Source organism: Parasteatoda tepidariorum, chromosome 4, assembly GCF_982258835.1.
Source record: "Parasteatoda tepidariorum strain Cologne lab strain chromosome 4, Ptep-v5.0, whole genome shotgun sequence".
NCBI classification, from domain to species: Eukaryota; Metazoa; Arthropoda; class Arachnida; order Araneae; family Theridiidae; genus Parasteatoda; species Parasteatoda tepidariorum.
In genome coordinates, this window is record NC_141758.1 from 12,735,537 (window position 1) to 12,757,165 (window position 21,629).

Consider the following 21,629-nt stretch of genomic DNA (forward strand, 5'->3'; position numbering starts at 1 on the left):
TTACCAGCAGAAATGGCATTTTGGTCTATTACAAAGGATAAATTCAATCTCACACAAAAAACGATTCTTATGCTATTAGTTAGAAATCAAAATTGGAAAATTATAAGGGAATTCTCCACTTGATAGTGATATTGTAAACACAACTTTATAACTTAATTTTCATTTCATGGCAAACCACAATAAAAATCTATAACACAATATCACCTTTCAAATGGAAATTAATAAAATGAAAAAGCAAATTAAACAAGAGTAACATAAATTTTAAAAAGCAATTAAATCATCAGCGTGGAAAAATTTGAGGTAAAACTTGTATGAAAAGGCACATTTTATACATGTATGTAAATAGATATATATATATAGATATATATAGATAGAAACACACACATACATATGCACAGATAAAGAACACACGTTCCAAATTGAAGACTTATATCTCGGAAAAATTTGTCATTTAGCATTATTGTCAATAAGGCTAATTACCACAAAAATTACAAATATCGAATTGAAACCTTATTAATTATTTTTATTTATTTCATAAAAAGCATATGGTCCAAATTTGAGGCATCTATCTCAATAAAAACGAATTATTTATTAAGTATAACTGTCAATAAGGCCAATTACCCATTAATTACACTAATAGTTAAAATACTGAATTGAAACTCTGTAAAGTTTAAAAATATTAAAGAATTTATAAAAGCAGACGATTGTAAAGTCTAAAAATATTTAAGAAATAATGGGTTTGCAAAATCATAATTAAAATAAAGTAAACGCATAAAGAGATAAACTTAAAATAAAAGCAGACGATTAAATTATAAGTCAATATTTAGAACGACAGAGTTGTTGATTCTTTTTAGATTAGTTTTATTGTGGAATTTGAGTTTCCTTATATCCCGTTACGGGTTTTCCAGTTGTTTATGATGTTTTCACTATCCCGTTACGGGTATTGCATATTTCTTAATGTTTGTGTTTGTTAATAAAAGTTTTTATTTAAAAGAGAAACTGAATAGTTCTTGATATAGCTTATGATACGTTACAGCTATATTTAATTGGTGGCAGCGTCGGGATCGATTTACCATTTGGTTTAAAGGAATTGTGTTCCAAATATTATTCCTTATGGCTTTCTTGGGACGAGCAAAAAAGTGTGATTTGGTAGAATTATGCAAGGAATTGGGCGAAACTATTATTGAAAATGTTACAGTATGTGAGTTGATAAATCTTATAAAAAAATCTGAAAATTACGAAGTGAATCTAGTTAAAGAAATATTAGAAGCAATTAAAGAAAATCGTATCGAAAAAGAAGAAAAAGAAGAAAGAAAACGCCAAGAAGAAAAAGAAGAAAGAAAACGCCAAGAAGAAAAAGAAGAAAGAAAACGCCAAGAAGAGGAAGAAAAACTACGCCAAGAACGGCAAAAACAAGAAGAACGCCAATTTGAACTCGAGAAATTAAGGCTTAGTGCCCAATTAAGTGGCCCTTCAAATCAAAATATTGGCACTACTCTGCGGAATAAGTTAGATATTCATAAGTTAATGCAGAATTTTGATCCTAAGGAAGATGAAATCAGTCTTTATTTAGTAAATTTTGAGCGTCAAGCAAAACGAGCAGAAATACCAAAAGAAGAGTGGGTTACTCATTTATTATCTTTTCTTTCACCTGACATAACAAAATTAATAGCAAGAGAATCTGAAGAACAAACGTACAACTATGATCATGTTAAGGAAATTTTAATGAAGAGGTTTAAGCTAAGTCCAGAAAAATTTAGGATCAAATTTATTCAGCACCAAAAGAAGTTCGATAATAGTTGGAAAGATTTCGTTTTTGAATTAAGGAACTATTTAAACGAATGGGTTCAAGGATTGGAAGTAAAAGATTTTGAAACCTTGCTGGATCTAATGGTTACTGATCAAACTAAACGAAGAGTTCCCAATGAAGTGCGTGATCATTTTATAGACACTTGGTCAAAAATAACTTCATCTACAAAGCTGGCAGAAATACTTGACGAGTACGAGAATGTACGTGGAAGTCGCAAACGAATTGACTTGCAGGTAGATTCTGAAAATCGGAGATTCAATTGGCGAGAAGAAAATGCCACACGGAAAAATTCACAGGGAGCTACTTCAAAGAATAGCCGAAATGAAGAAAATAAAAGAAAATATAAGTACAAGCAAGCAATTTATGATCAATTTGATAGACGTACGCCTTTAAAATGTTACGAATGTGGATCTACTAATCACTTACGACCTCAGTGCCCGAAGCTTAAGTGCCAAAAGCCACCCGCTCAAGTTAATCGAATCGGAGCAGGACACGAAGAAGACAAATTACTAACTCCGTACACTCTTATGGCGAAAGTAAATGGAATTAGGATGCCAGTTCTTCGAGATTCAGGTGCAACTATTGATATCATATGCAGAAAATATGTGACTCCAGATATGTTCACTGGCGAAACTGTGTGGGTACAACAACCATTAGATGAAGGCCCAACTTGTTTACCATTAGCAAAAGTTTCGTTATCTGGTCAGTTTGGCAACATTGTAACCAAAGCGGCTGTGGTTAGAAGTGAGTTGGATAAAGGTCGATATCTCCTTGGGAATAGAACAGCGGCTAGATTGCCAAATCTGCAAATGACGCCAATGCAAATTTCAGAGTTAAACGCAGTTAGTACCAGATCGCAAGCTCGTTTAAAAGCAGAAAATGAAGAATATGAGCAACAAAATTCGAACGATACCGAAAACTCTTCCGAACAAGATAATAAAAATCAAGAAATTATTTTAGATGAAAAAGATGACGAGCCAGTTTTAGAAACGGATGCCGTCAGTTCAGAAATGGAAGAGATATTACCAACTCTAAATGCCAACTCTGATGAACTTTCTTTAATACAGGTAGATCACGATGAATTCATTAAAGCTCAACAGGAAAGTGCCGAGTTAAAATCAGTTTTTAAAACTGTGGAAGAAGTTATTCAGAATCAAAACAGTAAGCATCGCTATCTGGTTGAAAGAAAACTTCTTTTTAAATGCCAAGAAGGACGATTAGGAGAAGAAAAAAAAACTTTTAGTTATACCTGAGAAATTTAGAAGCCGAATTTTAAAGTTATGTCATGAAAGTACTTCCGGACACCTTGGTGTAACCAAATCCAAAGATAGATTGGCGCGATATTATTTTTGGCCAAAATGCTATAAAGAGATGGAAGAATTCGTACGAACCTGCGATAGTTGTCAAAAAGCGGGGAAACTAAATGATAAAAAAAGGCTCCTTTAAAAATTGTACCGGTCATACAGGAAATATTCTCAAAACTAAACGTTGATGCAGTTGGTCCTCTTCCCACCACGCCAAGTGGAAAAAGATACTTGATTACGGCCATTTGTATGTCGTCAAAATATCCAGAAGCAATCCCAGTGAATGATATAGGATCTGTGTCGGTGACTGATGCCCTACTTAATATTTTTTGTAGAACTGGTTTCCCACGAGAAGTCCAATGCGATCAAGGAACTTCTTTTATGAGCATGCTAACAACTGAGTTTTTTGATCGATTTGGCATAAAGGTTCGGCATAGTTCCGTTCATCACCCACAGTCGAATCCCGTAGAAAGATTTCATAGAACTATCAAGCGGATTTTGCGGGTACTTTGTTTGGAGTCTAGTTCTGACTGGGAGAAGTTTTTACCATTTGCCCTTTTGGCTTTGAGAACTATAACACATGAAAGTACAGGATTTTCGCCAGCAGAGTTAGTACACGGAAAAAATTTGCGTACTCCTGAAACTTTGTTGTATGAACAGTGGACCAAAAGAGAAATAGACGAATCTCCTGCGACGGAATACGTTTTTCACCTAATAAACCGTTTAAAAAGATGCCAAGAAATTGCAGTTAACAAGATGGAAGATGCAGCGTTAAAAAGGAAATCGTATTACGATAAAAATAGTATTAGGAGAGAGTTTAGTGCCGGAGATTTGGTTCTTGTTTTGGCTACATCTAGAGCTAATAAATTGTCTGCTCAATGGATTGGGCCGGGGAAGATAGAAAGCAAAATGTCTGAAACTAATTATTTAGTGAATATTCCAGGAAAAAGAGAGAGTTCACAGATTTATCACGTAAATATGCTTAAACCATATTATAAACGGCCTGCAATAATTAATTTTCTATCATGTGCAGAAAACGATTCTTCATCTTTAGAACAAGATATTGACTTTCCACAAGTGTATATTTCACCAGATGAATTTGATGTATCTGAAATGATTAAAGACAGTCACCTAGATAATCGCCTTAACGGACATGAAATCAACCAATTGAGGAATATTTTAAGAAGATATTCGAAAAGTTTTTCAAATAACCCAGGAAAAACTAACTTAATTGAGCATGACATTCAACTTAGTACAAATAAGCCAATTATTTCCAAGCCTTACCGAACTTCACCCAGACAAACAGAAATTTTAAAAACTGAAGTACAGAAAATGTTGGACTTAAAAATTATTGATCTAGGTGAGAGTGATTATACTTCTCCTATGATCCTAGTAGAAGCACCAAATAAAGATCCAAGGCCCTGCATTGATTACCGTCGTCTCAACGAAATAACGGTAACACAATATTTCCCACTTCCGAACATAGAAGACCGAGTTGAAGAGGTAGCCAAGGCAAAATTTATCAGTCTTTTAGATTTCGCCAAGGGATATTGGCAAATTAAGCTTAGTCCAAACGCTCAAAGATTAGCTACTTTTGTTACCAGTTTCGGAACTTATAGGCCATTACGACTTCCATTTGGGTTGAAGAATGCCCCCTATTTTTTTAGCAAATTAATGGCACGACTACTAAAGGGTTTAGAAGAATTTGCAGTGCCATACCTTGATGATATAGCAATTTTCTCAGATACCTGGGATCTTCATTTAGAACATCTTAATTGTGTATTGCAGCGTATCAAAGAAGCAGAACTTACAATGAAACCTTCAAAATGCCGTTTTGCGCAAGATCATGTTCTTTATCTAGGACATATTGTCGGACAAGGCTATAGAAAACCCTCTGATATAAAAACACGAGCAGTTGCCGAATTTCCTGTACCTAAGACCAAAACTGAAATCAGAGCATTTTTGGGACTAGCGGGCTATTACAGTCGATATATACCAATGTTCTCTGTTCTGGTTGCACCATTAACAGACACTTTAAAAGGCAAAACAAAAAAGGGAGAAATTACCTGGACGATTGAATGCGAAGAAGCCTTTAAGAAACTAAAAGAAAAATTAACGAGCCAACCTATACTCTTCTCTCCCAACTATGAAAAGGAATTTATCTTGCAAACAGATGCTTCGGAAATTGGTATGGGTGTGGTATTAACACAACTAGATAATGAAGGCCATGAACACCCCATAATATATCTGAGTAAAAAGTTTAATGAGTCCGAAAAAAAAATATTGTACTACGGAAAAAGAATGCGCCAGTATAATTTTTGCCATCAAAAAATTACGACACTATTTAGATGGGCAAAAGTTTACTATCCAGTCTGATCATCACCCGCTAACCTGGCTTAAAACAAATGCTAGTTCAAATGCCAGACTTATGCGTTGGGCTTTAGCATTACAACCGTTTAATTTTAAAATTGTGCATAGAGCTGGTACTAAGAACAAGAATGCAGATTGTCTCAGTAGAGTATCTTTAAGTTCTTGATTTGAATTAGACAAAAGTTAATTGAGGGGGAGGAATATGTAAATAATGTTTGTTTTTCTTATTGATATTCATACAGATTAGTCTTATTTCCTTATTCATATGTATGATTTATTTATTTTAAAAAACTAACTCATAAAGAAAGTAGTTGCTATTAAAGTTTGAATTAAAGCTCTAATTAAGGTGAAAATATAAAATAAAAATGCATTGAAGTTTTTGAAATTGAACCAGTTAAGTTTAATTTAAGAAAGTGTTTAAAAATGATTATATTGAAAATGAAACATAGGTGTTAAGCGAATTTGTTTGTAGAGAAAAGTGCTAGTGTTCTTAAATATGTTATTTTTTTATGCAGATAAATATTAACAAGATTGAGTAGAATCTAATTATGTGAAGCTTAAAAATCTTAAGTATATTGTTTGGATTAAAAAAAATAAATAGTTATACCAAGATAAAAAAAAGAAATAAGCACTTTGAAAAAAAATTTGGTTAGCTTCAGTTTTTAGATATTGTTGTATATATGTAAATAGTTATGTTAATTTGTATTTATTTTGTGTGAAGTTAAATTATAATATTTATTTACATTCTAATTTTATTTCGAATATTTCACTTTGATATCAAAATTGAGTTACAAGTGAATTGTCTATTAATGTTTACTGCAAGAGTCTAAAAATAATTTAGAAATTTTAAGTTTTAAAGTTAATTATTGTACATCACTTCTAATGTAAAAATTGTATCTTGCATTTAATTTGACAATTAGAAAATTTAAATTTAAAAGTGAAATGTTTTGATTATAACATAATGCATTGGTTTCAACCTAAAGTTTTAGAGGACACAAAAAAGTTCATAATAAACTTTTCCCCTGTTTTCTATGGAAAAGTTCTTCCAAGGGGAGAGGAGTTGTAAAGTTTAAAAATATTAAAGAATTTATAAAAGCAGACGATTGTAAAGTCTAAAAATATTTAAGAAATAATGGGTTTGCAAAATCATAATTAAAATAAAGTAAACGCATAAAGAGATAAACTTAAAATAAAAGCAGACGATTAAATTATAAGTCAATATTTAGAACGACAGAGTTGTTGATTCTTTTTAGATTAGTTTTATTGTGGAATTTGAGTTTCCTTATATCCCATTACGGGTTTTCCAGTTGTTTATGATGTTTTCACTATCCCGTTACGGGTATTGCATATTTCTTAATGTTTGTGTTTGTTAATAAAAGTTTTTATTTAAAAGAAAAACTGAATAGTTCTTGATATAGCTTATGATACGTTACAACTCTTATAGACTAGTCCAAATTTAAGATCTCGGTAAAAACGAGCCACATTGTCAATAAAGTTAATTAACCCAACAATTACACTATGCTGAAAGGAACTTTTTTAGTTTTCTATTGATAGAATAATTGTGTTCTGAATTTTCGATTCCTTACTTAATGCTGGAAGTGACAGAATTGGAGAAGAGTAAGAGCTTTACCTTTTACAAATTGATACCTTTAATTTTCTTCCTTTTTTTTTACGTTTGGTAAAAATAATAATAGTAACACACATACACAATCATGTCTGTGAAAAACACAGCATTAAATGCTAGTAATTTTTTAATGGAAGAACTGGAAATGTAAATAGCAAGCCACAAATAAATGTTTATACTATGAAATACATCAAAATAAATTGATATCATGAGCGAAGTGTAAAAATAATCATTCATCAATAATCAATGAATCATCTTTAATGCAGTAAGCATTTCTCTTATTGAAATGCTTACTAGAATGCATTAAAGATGAGGACGAAGGGAAATAGCTGTTGAAGGGATTTGAAGACAGAAAATAAGATTTAATCCATATTATCAATATTTTTTGCTTAAGAAAATATTTTAAAATGCACTTATTAGTTCAATACACGATTCTCCTACTGAAGACTAGAATGCATCAGAGCTGCCAACTTCTACAGATTTTTCATAATATCTTAATTTTATATTGATAATAAAGTTTAAGTTTTTCTTTACAATTCTCGAATTTCTAATTATGATTTAAAACAATTCTGATACCCTTACACATAAATAATCCATTACGAAAATAAATAATAATCACATGATGGTATGTTTAACCCATGAGTGGTTCTACACATAAAAAGTAATTTTTTTATCCCTCCCCCCAAACGGCGGTGCATATGAAAAATCTAACTCTATTTTTTTCGCTGACACACCCGCCAAGCGAGAGTCAGAAAAAAGGTTGAACATTTCAAAGAAATAAAAATGAAAATGTCAAAACATCAAGAGGGTTAAGCTCTAGAGAAATACATTTCGCTATCACATAGGAAAATCGTCCTCAGAGAGGGTAAAATTATGGCATGATACACAAAAGATTTGGCAGATTCAGCACAAAAGACTAGCTGTTGGCTTACCTAGCAAACTTGTGCTGAGACAAGCTTAAGACTTTTCCTCTAACTACATTTACAATCTTGCTTTTATCTTCTTGACAGCCATGTTCAAGTACATGCTGGACAACGTAATTGCCGTATTGGTCCTGGACCAGCTGTTCAGTGTGTTGGTGCAACTCTTCTAAAACAGGTGATGTTTGCTCAGGAGTGCAATGCTCTAAAATGCGCTGAATTACTCGACAACCATATGGGTGTGTAGATAAAGTATAAACCTGTATAAATAATAAAAGAGAAAAATATTATTTAAGTACATTAAATTATTCCACATAAAGAAAAAGAAAAACAAATAATTGCACGCATACTTAGATATAAACAAAGCAAGGCCAACAGATAATAAAAAGCTTCTCTTGAAATCTTTAAAAAGGTCTATTTTCCTTTTAATTAAACAATATATAATTTAAAATTTAACAATAAATAACTCTGCTATAATATTAATTTTCATGATGATGAAGATAAAGTAATGATATTAACTAAATTTTTCAATGATCGAGATTTAAGGCAAATTTAACATATTTAAGAAAGAATCAAACAATGTCTTATAGAGTAACACAGAATTGAAGATGCAAAATATAACAGGTACAAAAGTCAATATTTGAAAAAATAAATTTTTTCTGCAAGCCACTCTATTTTTCAGTGTCACAGCAAACAATACTTTTGAAAAGGGTTTCATTCTTCAAAGTTATTATTTGTTAGAAAATAATTTACAACATTAATAACCCTTGCCTCTAAGAGACTTAAGTGAAATCCTAGTCCTTTCACTTTGCTTTGAGCTACTTTACAAAATATAGACATCAAATTGAACAGGTTAATTATATTAGTTCAATTTAAAAAATTATTGTTAATATATAAAATTATAGTTAGTCTATGTTAAGAACACCCCCTGCCACAAAGTCTGAGCCCACTTATTGCTATGGAAACAAGAATAGCGCATTTCAAGGGGGGTAGCTATGATCAAGGCTTATATGGGAAGTATTCCTGATTGGCTGACTCCAAGACCAATAGGAAACTTATTTAATCTGATTCTAGAATAACTTCATGATTCGCTTGTATTTCTTAACTTTAAATGATGGTCTTTACCTAATCGGTTGCTATTTTTTTTAATACAAAGAAGAAAATTTAACATATTCTAATATTAAGGGGGTTAAAGCAGGGGTTTGTTTTTGTGTTACTTTTTAATTTTGAGCTAGTTTCTCAATATTTGTGCTATTTATTATGAATTGCTCATTGATTTTTAGATGGGTTAATTTCTTAACTGATACAGTTTTTAAAGCAGTTAATTTCTTTTATTAGTTGAATTTTCTGGTAAAAGTGTAATGTTAAATCTTATTAACTCTAATTTTAAAAGGGGATAATAGTTTTGCTCAAGGTAGAGATAGTTCATGTTATCTATGCCGAATTTTTCAACGATTTAATCGATTCATTAGAATTTTTTTTAAACTCTTGGTTCATGTTGATGTTTTGTACTCCTATGTGTAGACGTTTTAGTTGAAATTTAGGTTAAATAACATATTTGGCTGAAATAATTGTTAACTATATATTTTTTTTTTCTTTCCTTAATAGATTTTTTTGGTAGGGGGGGGGGTCGTTTTAATTTTATATACTGTTTTTTTGTCATAATTATGTAAAATAAATAAGTAAAAAGTATTTTAATAAATAAATAAATTATTAATAAATAAAATAAAATAGATAATAAGTTGCAACGTGATCTATTTTTTATTTCATTTATTTTTTTTTTATAGTAAAAAGCGAAAGTTACTGCAACTAGGAAGAAATCTAAAACTTTCAGCGTTCATTTTCTTAAAATGAAAACTCATTAAACCAATAATTTTTTTCTATCTGAGGTTTTCTTTTTCTTTTTTTTTAAATAAGTTTTTTTTAAATTTTAATGTAGCCTGTTTAGTTTTTTCACCCTTTATTATAAAAATAATTTTAACTATTTTTTATTAGCAAATTTATTTTTACTCCTTGCTTAAAAACCAATTTACAATGTATAGGATGAGTTATGTATTAATAAAATGTGTACATTGAATTACTTTAAACAATTTTATAAAACTCCCATATGGAGTAATTCACCTATTTATCAAACATTATTAATAGAAACAACAATTTCAACTAGTCATAATATTTGGACAAATAGCGATGAAAATCAGAAAAAACTGACACAAAAAAGCAGAAGTTCTTCAAGTCATTAACTTTAATAATTAATGAAAGGTTTCCTGAAATTTTAAAACTGCTAGTCATTAATGTTTCTTTTGTGAAAACGTGGTAGCATTTTTAAAACCACTTGAAGCAGGTGGAAAATCTCAAAGAGATTTCTATTCAAAAGGACTTAAAATGTATAAAAATAAATGACCATATTCCTTTAGAAGTTTGACATTTATGGATAGTACAATTGCCAGGCATGCTCTTTGAGATGGTTGATGGAGAGGTAATTTAAGGGCCCTTCTCTTAGCTTCATCAAGCAGAAAAATTTTAACTGTGCACAATTTTACATGCTTGAGATTTTAAAGCTTTACCTTTTTTAAACTTAAAAGGCATTTTTAAAAATTCAAAAAGTTAAAAGATGAAAAATAGAATACAAATTTACCACAAAAATTATTTTTTGAAAACTTTTCGAAATAAAAACTATTAAAAAGTTAAAAGATTTTTTTTAAAAAAAAAAAAAGCGCTCTTAACAATGTTTCATACGCGAATGCTCATTTTTCTTCACTCTAGGGCTATCTCAATAGACCGAGGAAAAAGATTCCCTTTTTCTCGCCGACCCTTGCCAAAACCTGTCCGAAACAGTTACATCACACCCCTACTTGAAATAGTCACACCTCATTACCATACACGGTACAGGCGAATGGCATGGGGAGTTCTTATTTTAGACTAAATATACATTAGAAAGAAAAGGCTATATCACTCATCTTAAATTTCAAATTAATTGCAAACAGTAAGCAAATAGTTACATACTTGTCCTTGAAAAGCATTAATAATAAACTGTAAAGCTATAGGATCAACACATTCAATGCATTTTTGGACGACATGGTTGCCATTTTGATCTTTTACACACTTCAAAACATGTCCATCGAGTTCTTTGACAATCTCCTTCTGAAATTAACGGAAGAATTAGAAAATGATACAAGAAAGGACATTTTTTTAATTTTCAATTTTCAAACCAACACACTCTTGATTAAGAAATCGAGGCCAGAGCCTCCAAATTACAATTACCCTTCTATTAATATTTTGAAACAGCATAAAATTTAAATTCATTGAAAAACATACAAATTTATTCAGAAAATATAACTTTTGTGACTGATTTCAGAAGTAAAATTTTTCATTTAATGTCACTTTAGAAAATATAACTTAGGTATTTATTTTAGCTTAAAGACAGTATTAAAGTCAAACCAGTTACATTAAAAAATGAGAATTTACAATTGTCTTTTCTTTTATTTGAACTATGTTAAATGCATTTATGTGTTTTATTTCCAGCTTAATCTAATTTCTTACTATTCTCCTTATGTTATTTCCAAGCCCCACATTCCAGTATTAAGAACAATACATGCAACAGATGGCCATGGCATTTAAAACATATTTGTAAATGTCATAGGAGTTTAGACTACTTATCCCTGAATGCAGATATTCAAAAATGATACTGACATCTAAAAACTTATCTTCTATTAATAGCTTCAGTTGGTTTGAATTTAAATTCTTGTGTGAAAGAGACTTAGAAAAGAAAAAATTAGCCTCTATTTATAATTTTATTTTAAATAGTTAACTGAACCAGAAGGCAAAATTTCCACTTATCATTAACAATCTAATATGTAAGGCTAACTAGTAAGTTTTATCTTTTAAAATATGGTAGAATTTCTCACCTGTGAAACCATTACTTAATGAAACATTGGAATTTTAAGAATACTTATTCGATATTCATTTTATCAATAAATATGTTTCAGTTTTTACATTTTTATGAGGCAACCCGAAACCCCATTTATCAAAAAGTATTTTATACAACATCTGTTAGTTTTAAAATTGTCAATATATTTCATGAATGTAAAATAGTGGTTAACAAAATTTTTTCTCTGGATATTATCTTTAAAACTGAAATTTCACACCTTGTACTAAAACCCAATCTGTTCTTTAATCTAAAATACAAATAATTTCACAATTATTTTTAATACTAGAAGTATTTTCTTAAAGAAATTTTGCAAAAATCGTAAAATTGGTAAATGTAGTTGATTTTTTTTTTACTAAAATGAATATTTTTTGTTTAAAAAAGATTATGTTTTAGAAATTAGATCACACTTAAGAACTTGGTGCAAAAAAAAAGAAAAAAAATAGTTAAACTGCCTAGATATTTTAAATAAAAAGCTTTATTTAACTATAAATGACTTATGCATAGGAAACTCCAAGAAACTAAAACTGAACAGATATTTAAATTCAAATTAAAATGCAAAATCACCTGCTGTTCAGGTGGTATAGACTCAAGAGCTTTTTGTATAACTCTACATCCATACATCTGCAATGCGAGAGGCAAAACATGACCTTTCACTTTTTGCGCCAGTGCCTGTTTTTGTTCTTGGGTGCCAAATTCAAAGAATTTCTGAATAACATAATTTCCAAAAACATCAGTCATCAAACTATAAGCTGCGCCTAAAATCTCTGTGAAAACCAGTTGCTTTTCACTCGGAGTAGCTCTTTCTAGCTTTTGCTGAATGAACCTATAATAAGAGAGAATATAAATCATTCAGGATTCCTGAAATATCAATATTTGTTACATATTCAATATACACAGTACCTTGAGCCATGTTGATCTTGTGAAAATTCAACTATGTGGTTTGATAAATCTCTTAATTGCAGATTAGGATAACGGTTATTTCTAAAGTCTTCTAACAGCCTACTGCGACCAGATGGTTTTTCTAAACTAGAGCTAGAAAAGAAAGAAAGACAGATATATAATTAGCTATAGAAGAAATACTTACACTTACACAAATAAAAATTATATTTTTGAATAAGCAACTTCGTATTGTGGAGATTCTAGTTTTTCATAGAATAGCTTATACCGATAATGTTAAATTACCAAGGATTTTACAATGTCATTTTTAAGAAAATCCTGCTTCAAGCCTTTTTCTGGCAGATCACAATCATTGCTTCTCTACAAAATTCACAAACTCTTTCAGCATTCTTTCTTCTTCTCCATTTCTCACCAAAAAATTAAAGATGTCGCACATATAATGGCACATGACTCATTAATGTAAGCAATAAATTTTGAATATGTAAATAATTTTGATTTTTACTACCAGAAAAATAACAGGTAAAGTTGATAGCAGGTAAAAAATTTAAGTTTTTAGTATTTAAGGACTCACATTTTTTAGTTTGTCAAAAAGTTACCACCTAATTTATTTCTGCAAATATTCCCCTTCCAAAACCCATTATATTATTTTCTAGCAAATAGCATTTTTTTTTTTAATTAAAGATGACAGCAAAAAAAAAAAGTTTTGCACAATTACATTTTTTTAGTGTGTGACACAATTAGAAGCTATCATATCTTAGCTAGTATTTTTCTTCTAAAAGCTTTTATTTTCTGGTGTAAAATACCATTAAATTTTATATCACATGCTATTTTTAAAAAAATGGCAACAAAATTAGCACATTTTTTTCTCTCACACTAATACATCAAAAAGTAACCGCTTATTCATCTTATTAAACATTTTATGTCAAGGTTGTCTAGGTTGAAATATTGTTATCTCTACTACACATGAATTTAAATTTTTATATTTTCCAAGATTTTTTAACTTTTAGTATGTCAAAAAAATAATATAACGGACTAAAATTTCAATCCCAGTCATTAAAATAATTTCCGCAAAACATATTTTTTTTGCCTATTTCACCTACATTATTGGTAATTTATATTTTTAAAACCATAAAACCAATTAATTTTATTAAATTTTTAAAACAAAATCAGACTAAAGATCAGATTGCGTAAAATTTTGTAGAAAAAGCAAAATTCACAAAATGCTCCAAAAATTTCAAAAGTCAGCTTGATTTTAAATTTTATTTAATCAATGAAATTATCAAATTAGTAATAAAGCTAAAAGTGTTGCATTCTAAAAAACAGAGATTATTTTTAAATGAGACTTAATTTTACCTTCTCTGTAATGTTCTGTTCGGAAATAGTGTATTTGAAGAATTAAATACATTATTTCCTAAAGGCCCATTTCTAATCATATATTTGGCTTCAGCTCCTGGTGCTGCAGATAATATTCTGCCACCTAAAGTACCTGTAAAAAAAATGCAAAATTTAGGACTACATCAGTCATTAAAAAAAATAAAAATTGCAATAAAAATAAGTGCAAAATAAAATAAAGAATCATGGTTAAAAATATAAAGAAAAAACAGTTACTAATCGTAACATAGAAAAAGATATTAAATTCTAATTATCATAGATTAATAAATATTTTAAGATTTACTACAATAAGAATTGTAAAGATAATATATAGTGTGAAAAATTTAGTATTAGACTTTGCATCAACTTAAACTGAGGGAGTATAAAAATCATAAAATAATCATTTGCAAGCATGAACTATCAAAAAAACATGCTTTTATTATTTGCTATTTTTGAATAATGATGGAAAAATAGAGATTTCTATACCCAGTACCTTTTACTTAAGGGAGAAAGGAATAGAAACTATGTCACGGACGCCCAAACTATGGCCCTGAAATATTTAATGTGCAGCATCTCGCTAGCAGGGCTCCCAACATATTTTAGACAAGAAAAAAGGGAAAAGAGGACCATTTGTAGCAAAAAGAGGACCTAGGAGGACCAATTAAGACTTTAAAAAAAAAAAAAAAAAAACTTAGTACCATTTACAATTGTAACAGTTGCTGAATACAGTTTGACTCGATATCTTTACCAAAAAATTAAAAAACATCAGTCATAGAAATTTAAAAACAGAATCCTACTAAAAAGATATAAATTTCACAAGTTTCCTTTACCTTAATTTACTATAAAAACAGCTAGATTTTTTTTCCAACCTCTTTTATTTAATCTCCAAAGCAAGACTGGAAATTTACAAACATGATAAAAAACAATATAAAAAATAACAAATAATCACTGAAGTAAACTAACTTTATATTTAAACATTCTCAATACTTATTTCAGTTGTACAGAATAGAGAAATCAATTAAAACAGAAAAAAACATTAATAATACATCTGAAGCTACACATGCGCTATTACATATATGCTAAACTATTCTTTTGTTTTTGGCTTCTTGTTAAAAAAAGTTGTGATTAAAGAATCTTTTTTTTTCTCAAGTTCTTTTTCGAGGGTATCAACAATCTTACGTTTATTACTTCCCTCTTCTTTAGATTTCATTGCGCCTTCAATCATGCTTTGTGCAATTTTAGCCTCTGTAAAATCCCCTTTATCGAGAGCTTTCTTCAATCGTTTATTGGCTTCTTCAAGAAGTTTATCAGTAACTTTAATCTGAAGATTTTCCTCTTTTTTCGCAGCTTTCAGCTCGGTTGATAAACTTTTAATGTCTTGTTTGTTCCTATTTAATTTCAAAAGACTTTCTTCTGCTGCTTTTTTCAAGTCATCAGCCTCTTTAATTTTTCTTGCTTCTTCCTCTTTTTTCTTTCTTTCCTGTTCAATATAGTTATTGTAGCTTTTATAAGCTACACTAGCTAAATTGAGGAGCTTTTTTGTCACAGGAACTACTTCTGGTTTATTTTTATATACTTTAAGAGCATCGCTAACAGTCAATCTTGCATTTAACACCCGAATTGACATGGAGGCTCTATCCTCAGTCATTATTCTAGCTGATCTAGAAAATCCTCGCTCCACATCTGCACTACCGTGGATGAGAGTTAATGCTGGTTTAATTACTTTGCTAAGATTAGTGTACTTTAATTGATCTTTCAGCAAAGTGTTCCAATAATGGTCTATCCGACCATCACATTGCTTAATGTCTTCTAATTGCAATAACTTCCACTCATCAATGAGGTGATCGGTATTTACTTCTATGGGTAATAAACTAGCAATTTTCACAATATCCTTCAAACTTTGAGGATTCTTGATCTTCTCAGGTTGCATACAACCTAAAGCTTCTAAAACTCCATTTCCAGTGACAATTCTCTTTTTTAAAATGTAATCTCCAGCAGCAACATAGTGCTGTCTAGCACGTAAAGTAAAATTGTCTCTTTCATTTTGTGAAAGTGATGACAGGCAGCTTAAAAGTGATTCGTTGAAAAAAATATCCTTTCCTTTCAACAAATTTTCTGCTTTGAAAGCATCTAGGCTCGGTTCTTGCCTGAATTCTGTTACAGCTTCTGTTTTGCAAACGCGTCCCATTATAGTTAATAATAACTCCTTGATTTCATCAAATAACACGTGTATTAATGGCTCTTCTTTTTGAAATAAACCTGTGAATTTAGTGAATAATGAAGAGCTTGTGCAGATAAAATTCAACTCAGCTCTCATACTTTTCTTTTGCAAGAAAGATAAAATTTTTTTGTAACTGATTGTGGCCATTAGTCTTGATTGTTTTGATGGAATATAATTTAAAAAATACTCCACAATCGCATCCCACTGCTGCAGAACTCTGTTTGCAGCAGGTTCGAGAGTGAGCCACCTTGAAGTCATGTGCTTAAGGAAATGCAAGTTCGGCACTTTCTTCTTCATTTGGATGTTGGAAAAGTCTTCCCAGCGGGATGGCCAGTCTTGGAAATAGTTAAAAAGGCCAATAATTAAATCTGATGCATCGCATCCTAGTTCCCCCAACCCCTTTTGAAATGCATTATGCATGATATGAATATTACAGAAGCCTACATCAAACAGCCCTTCATTTCGAACCAATTTCATTTCTTCATTGATCAGTCTAAATACCTTTTTATTAACATTTGGCCCATCACTTCCTAACATTAATATCTTACAAAGAGGCAGGTTTGCATTGTCTAAACATTTCAAAATGTTTTTCTTTATGTCTTCTGCTGTGGCATGCCCCATGCAAACACTCTCCAGATGTTTTGTGCACACTTCTCCTGTGGATTCCGACCAAAATCTTATTAAAATTTGCAGTTCTTTCTGTCCTGCATTGTTGGTTGTCTCATCATACTGAATTGAAAAGAAAGCTCCCTGTACTTCTGTTAAAAGCATTTCTTTAAAATACGGAGCAAGCGCATCTGTTATTAAGTAGCTTGCTTTGGTTGGATTCAAAGAAAATTGCTCCGGAATAGCTCCAGGAAACATTCCTTTGAATAAATGAGCAATGTCTTTAGTCGTTTCTACCGACATGTTGCATGCAACTACTTTCATGCACCAGATCAGTTCAGCGCGTAAAGCAGCTTCTTTAGAACAATATAATTGTAAAGATGGCATCTTATTTGAATTGTCTTCGTCAGAAGTCCCGCAAAATGAAAGATGTAACTGCGAGGAGTCCTTCTTCAGTTTAAAATTGTTCTTGTGTTTAACAGTCTCATAATGTTTTTTGATGGCATTGAATCCTTTCTCAATCGAGATTAAACTGTCACATACTAAGCATAATAAACTGTTTTTTTCTTCCTTTCCTCAATCTTTAATCTTATGTCCATCTTCATCAGTTTTCTCCAACCATCGACTGTCAAATTTACATTTTCCCATTTTTGTTAAACCTTAAAAATAAAAAAAATATTAGTATCTAAACCATAATAGCATTGAAATTTAATATACTTGCAAAAATACAAAAGATGAAGTTGAAAAGTAATGAGCAAACTACCTTATATCCTCAAAATTTGAAGTATTTTTTTACAGAACCTTAATTTACAGCCTTAGAAAACAAATAACTATTAGTGTTACCAAAAGTATGCTATTACTATTAAAAATATGGCTACCTTTAGAAATATTTGAGTAGGATAAATTTTGGTAAGGCCAAATAGATAATGCCTTCCATTATTCTTGTCCAAGGGATAATTATGTAAATAAATTTAAATAGTTCTAATCTAAGAACATAAACTAACAATGATAGAAAATATTAATGAACATTGTTTTAAATGATAATTAAAATATGTTTCAGTTAAAGAACTAAATTGATAAAAGATATGCTGGCAACTTAAAAGAGCTAATTTCACCTTAGGCTGCCATCACTCATAAGGGCAAGCAATGTAATATACCTAGAGTAGTAGGCATAACTTTTTTAAAATAGCTTAAATGCATATAAAGCTATGAAAAAATGACTTAAAAATGAGGGACTTTTGCATATGACATATAAATTTAGTTTTACACTGATTAAATATATTTTACTTGTAAATAAATATCTTCCAAGTGAACCTATAAAGGTGAAACAGCATATATATTTTTACTTTAACTTTAAATGAGTAGCCATGACAACACACTGATATTAGCTTCATCTGTTTTTCACTCTACTATTGCCCAGTCAAATAGTAACAAATCCTCATAATCTTTAACATCATCCTAAACACTCAATCTTAAACATGTTTTATAATTATTTTATTACATTAAAAATGTATGTTTTTTTAAACTTTCAAAATGCTATCAATTTTTATAAATACAGAGATCTTTCGCGAAAACTTACTAATTTTCTTTTTAATCTCCAATTAGGAAAAAGCTTATTTCTTACACAATAAATGCAAAACTATTTTTAAACCTTTATTTCAAATAATATTTTGATTTAATTTTATCATTGTTAATTTGATTTAATCAAGTCATTATGGAGAAATCTTCAGAGGAAGGCATTGGCCCACATTGGGCTGTCTAGCCAACTATGATTATGATAATTTGAAATATCAAGCACTACTTAATAATTTTGGAATAAAAATTCTTATTTATTAAAATACTTTTTAATAATAAGTTATACTTTTATTACATTTATTATTATTTTACAATAAAATACATTAATAAAATTAATAGTGGTTCTTTAGTTTTATATCTTCTGTATGAATTAAACAACATTTTTAAACCTTTGTTTCAAATAATATTTTGATTTAATCAAGTCATTATGGAGAAATCTTCAGAGGAAGGCATTGGCCCACATTGGGCTGTCTGGCCAACTATGGTGATGATAATTGGAAATATCAAGTACTACTTAATAATTTTTGAATAAAAATTCTTATTTATTAAAATACTTTTTAATAATAACTTATATTTTTATTACATTAATTACTATTTTACAATAAAATACATTAATAAAGTTAATAGTGGTTCTTTAGTTTTATATCTTCTGTGTGAATTTAACAACATTTTAAAACTTTTTTTTTAAATAATGCTTTGATTTAATTTTATCATTGTTAATTTGATTTAATCAAGTCATTATGGAGAAATCTTCAGAGGAAGGCATTGGCCCACATTGGGCTGTCTGGCCAACTATGATGATGATAATTTGAAATATCAAGTACTACTTAATAATTTTTGAATAAAAATTCTTATTTATTAAAATACTTTTTAATAATAACTTATATTTTTATTACATTAATTACTATTTTACAATAAAATACATTAATAAAATTAATAGTGGTTCTTTAGTTTTATATCTTCTGTATGAATTTAACAACATTTTTAAACTTTTTTTTTAAATAATGTTTTGATTTAATTTTATCATTGTTAATTTGATTTAATCAAGTCATTATGGAGAAATCTTCAGAGGAAGGCATTGGCCCACATTGGGCTGTCTGGCCAACTATGATGATGATAATTTGAAATATCAAGTACTACTTAATAATTTTGGAATAAATGAAAATTCTTATTTATTAAAATACTTTTTAATAACAACTTATACTTTTATTATATATTAATGATTATTATATAATTAAGTACATTAATAAAATTAAGAGTGATTCTTTAGTTTTATATATTCTGTATGAATTAAACAAAAAATTTTATTTGCAATTTTCTGCTTTCTCCATTTTCTTAAAGATTCATAACAATTATTTACAAATTATATTAAAATTAAGTACCTGATAAAAACCTAAAATAATTACAACACATTTTGCAACAATTAGTTAACTATAAATAAAAACCCTAGTCAAACACTGACGGTAAAATAAACAAAAAAAAATTAATTATAATAAATATCAGTACTGATAATTAGAGGGGGGGGGGGCAAGAATTTTGATATGTGTAAGTAGTAATTATAACAAATTTTTTGAGAGAAGATTCAACTAAATACTTTCTTTAAGTGAAGAATTTTGATTAATTATTATTTCAAGTATAAAATTATAAATTATGATTAAAGTGATTATCTAATCAAAAATTCTTTTGAAATTACATATGAAACAGTTAATTATATTACTTGAACAATGACACTTATCTTAAATTAACATGTTAGGCAATAAAAACAAAAGTTCTACTAAAGAAAAAAAAAAGTAAATAAAAAAATATAAATAAAAATGTCAACTAAATTCTAAATAAAATGAAAAAAAAAAATTTATGATTTTTATTATGGAAAATCGTTAATGGAGGTGCATATCCTTCTGAACGTCAGTTAGTTTAATGAAAAAAAGAATGAAAATCAAGGAAAAAAATAAAAAGCGACAATTGGCAATTTGCCAACCACACTATTGTAGAAATTCAGAAGAGAATAAAATAAGAAAGAAAGAAAAAAAAAAGGGGGGGGGGAGCAATAAATCGGAAATCGGAACATTTGCATACAATTATCCCTGCAATATTAGTTACCTGATCATACACTACTACCATCAAGCACGGGAAAGTGAAAAAGATCGCGATATAAAAAATGGATAAAATTGACAAAGTTTAAAATAATAAAACTAGAATTTATTATATTTTAATTTACAAATTTGATTTCATTTCTAAAAAAGAAAATTAAAAAAAAAAAAAAAAACAAGATCTATTTTCAAAATTATGTTGTCTTTGTTGAATTCACATATTTTTTTTTTTTACCTTCTTTTAAACATTAAAATTCTAACAGCTTGCATACATACATTTTCTATCCCACTATAGAATTATTTAAAAATTAATGAAACAAAAAGGAAAAAAGTGAAAAATAACTTACTTTATTTTAGAATGCCTTCTCTGATACACCATTAACAAAATATTCTTGATTTGATGACTTAGTAGAATTCAAGCAACAGCAGCTGAAAGTAAAAGAATCTCCATGTGGCTGTATTTGCAATGTCCCATGAGCCAGTTGCAATATATCACATTTGACACTCCCCTACTTCTTATCTAGTCAGCTTCTTTCAATTTTCTCAGAAGTCAGGTGTCAACCACAGCAGGGAGCTTAACTAATTGGATAAACCTACCTCTTTTTTTTGTTTGACCTTAGTTAAGATTTATGGCTCCAAAAGAAAGTTTGGAGGGCTGACATTTGATATGATTGGGCCTACATGCCAGCCACCTGTTTTCCAGCCCCCTTTCGTGGGGTGACCTAAGGTTGTCAGCTAAAATCGCAATTTTAAAGTAATTGAGACGCTTTTTTTAAAAAAAAATCTTTTGAATGATTTCAAAATAGTACTAAACGGACCAAATCGTTAAAAAGCGGACTAAAACGGACTTAGATCTGAAAAACGGACTTTAGCGGGAAAAACGGACCATTTGGGAGCCCTGCGCTAGGCAACA

The 21,629-nt window shown here is 29.5% G+C and overlaps 2 protein-coding genes across 6 annotated transcripts in view; both read right to left on the minus strand.

Moving 5' to 3' along the window:
• The window catches only part of pum (pumilio), an 89,278-nt gene that overhangs the window by 11,140 nt on the left and 56,509 nt on the right, over positions 1 to 21,629 (minus strand). For 3 of the 5 annotated variants that reach the window (XM_016071310.4, XM_016071311.4, XM_016071307.4), the window contains 5 exons: positions 14,207 to 14,339; positions 12,857 to 12,988; positions 12,521 to 12,779; positions 11,032 to 11,169; positions 8,041 to 8,288 (listed from right to left, as the gene is read on the minus strand). In XM_016071310.4, the coding sequence (XP_015926796.1) occupies positions 8,041 to 8,288; positions 11,032 to 11,169; positions 12,521 to 12,779; positions 12,857 to 12,988; positions 14,207 to 14,339 (910 nt within the window). The remainder of the gene's footprint in view (positions 1 to 8,040; positions 8,289 to 11,031; positions 11,170 to 12,520; positions 12,780 to 12,856; positions 12,989 to 14,206; positions 14,340 to 21,629) is intronic. The other 2 variants (XM_071181982.2, XM_016071308.4) reach the window with 1 other exon arrangement.
• Positions 15,173 to 21,198, minus strand: LOC147810701 (uncharacterized). The gene is made up of 2 exons (XM_087160682.1): positions 21,064 to 21,198; positions 15,173 to 17,710 (listed from the first exon to the last, which is right to left on the minus strand). Exon 2 carries the CDS (start codon positions 17,436 to 17,438, stop codon positions 15,309 to 15,311), a length of 2,130 nt encoding a protein of 709 aa, XP_087016808.1. The 5' UTR covers positions 17,439 to 17,710; positions 21,064 to 21,198; the 3' UTR covers positions 15,173 to 15,308.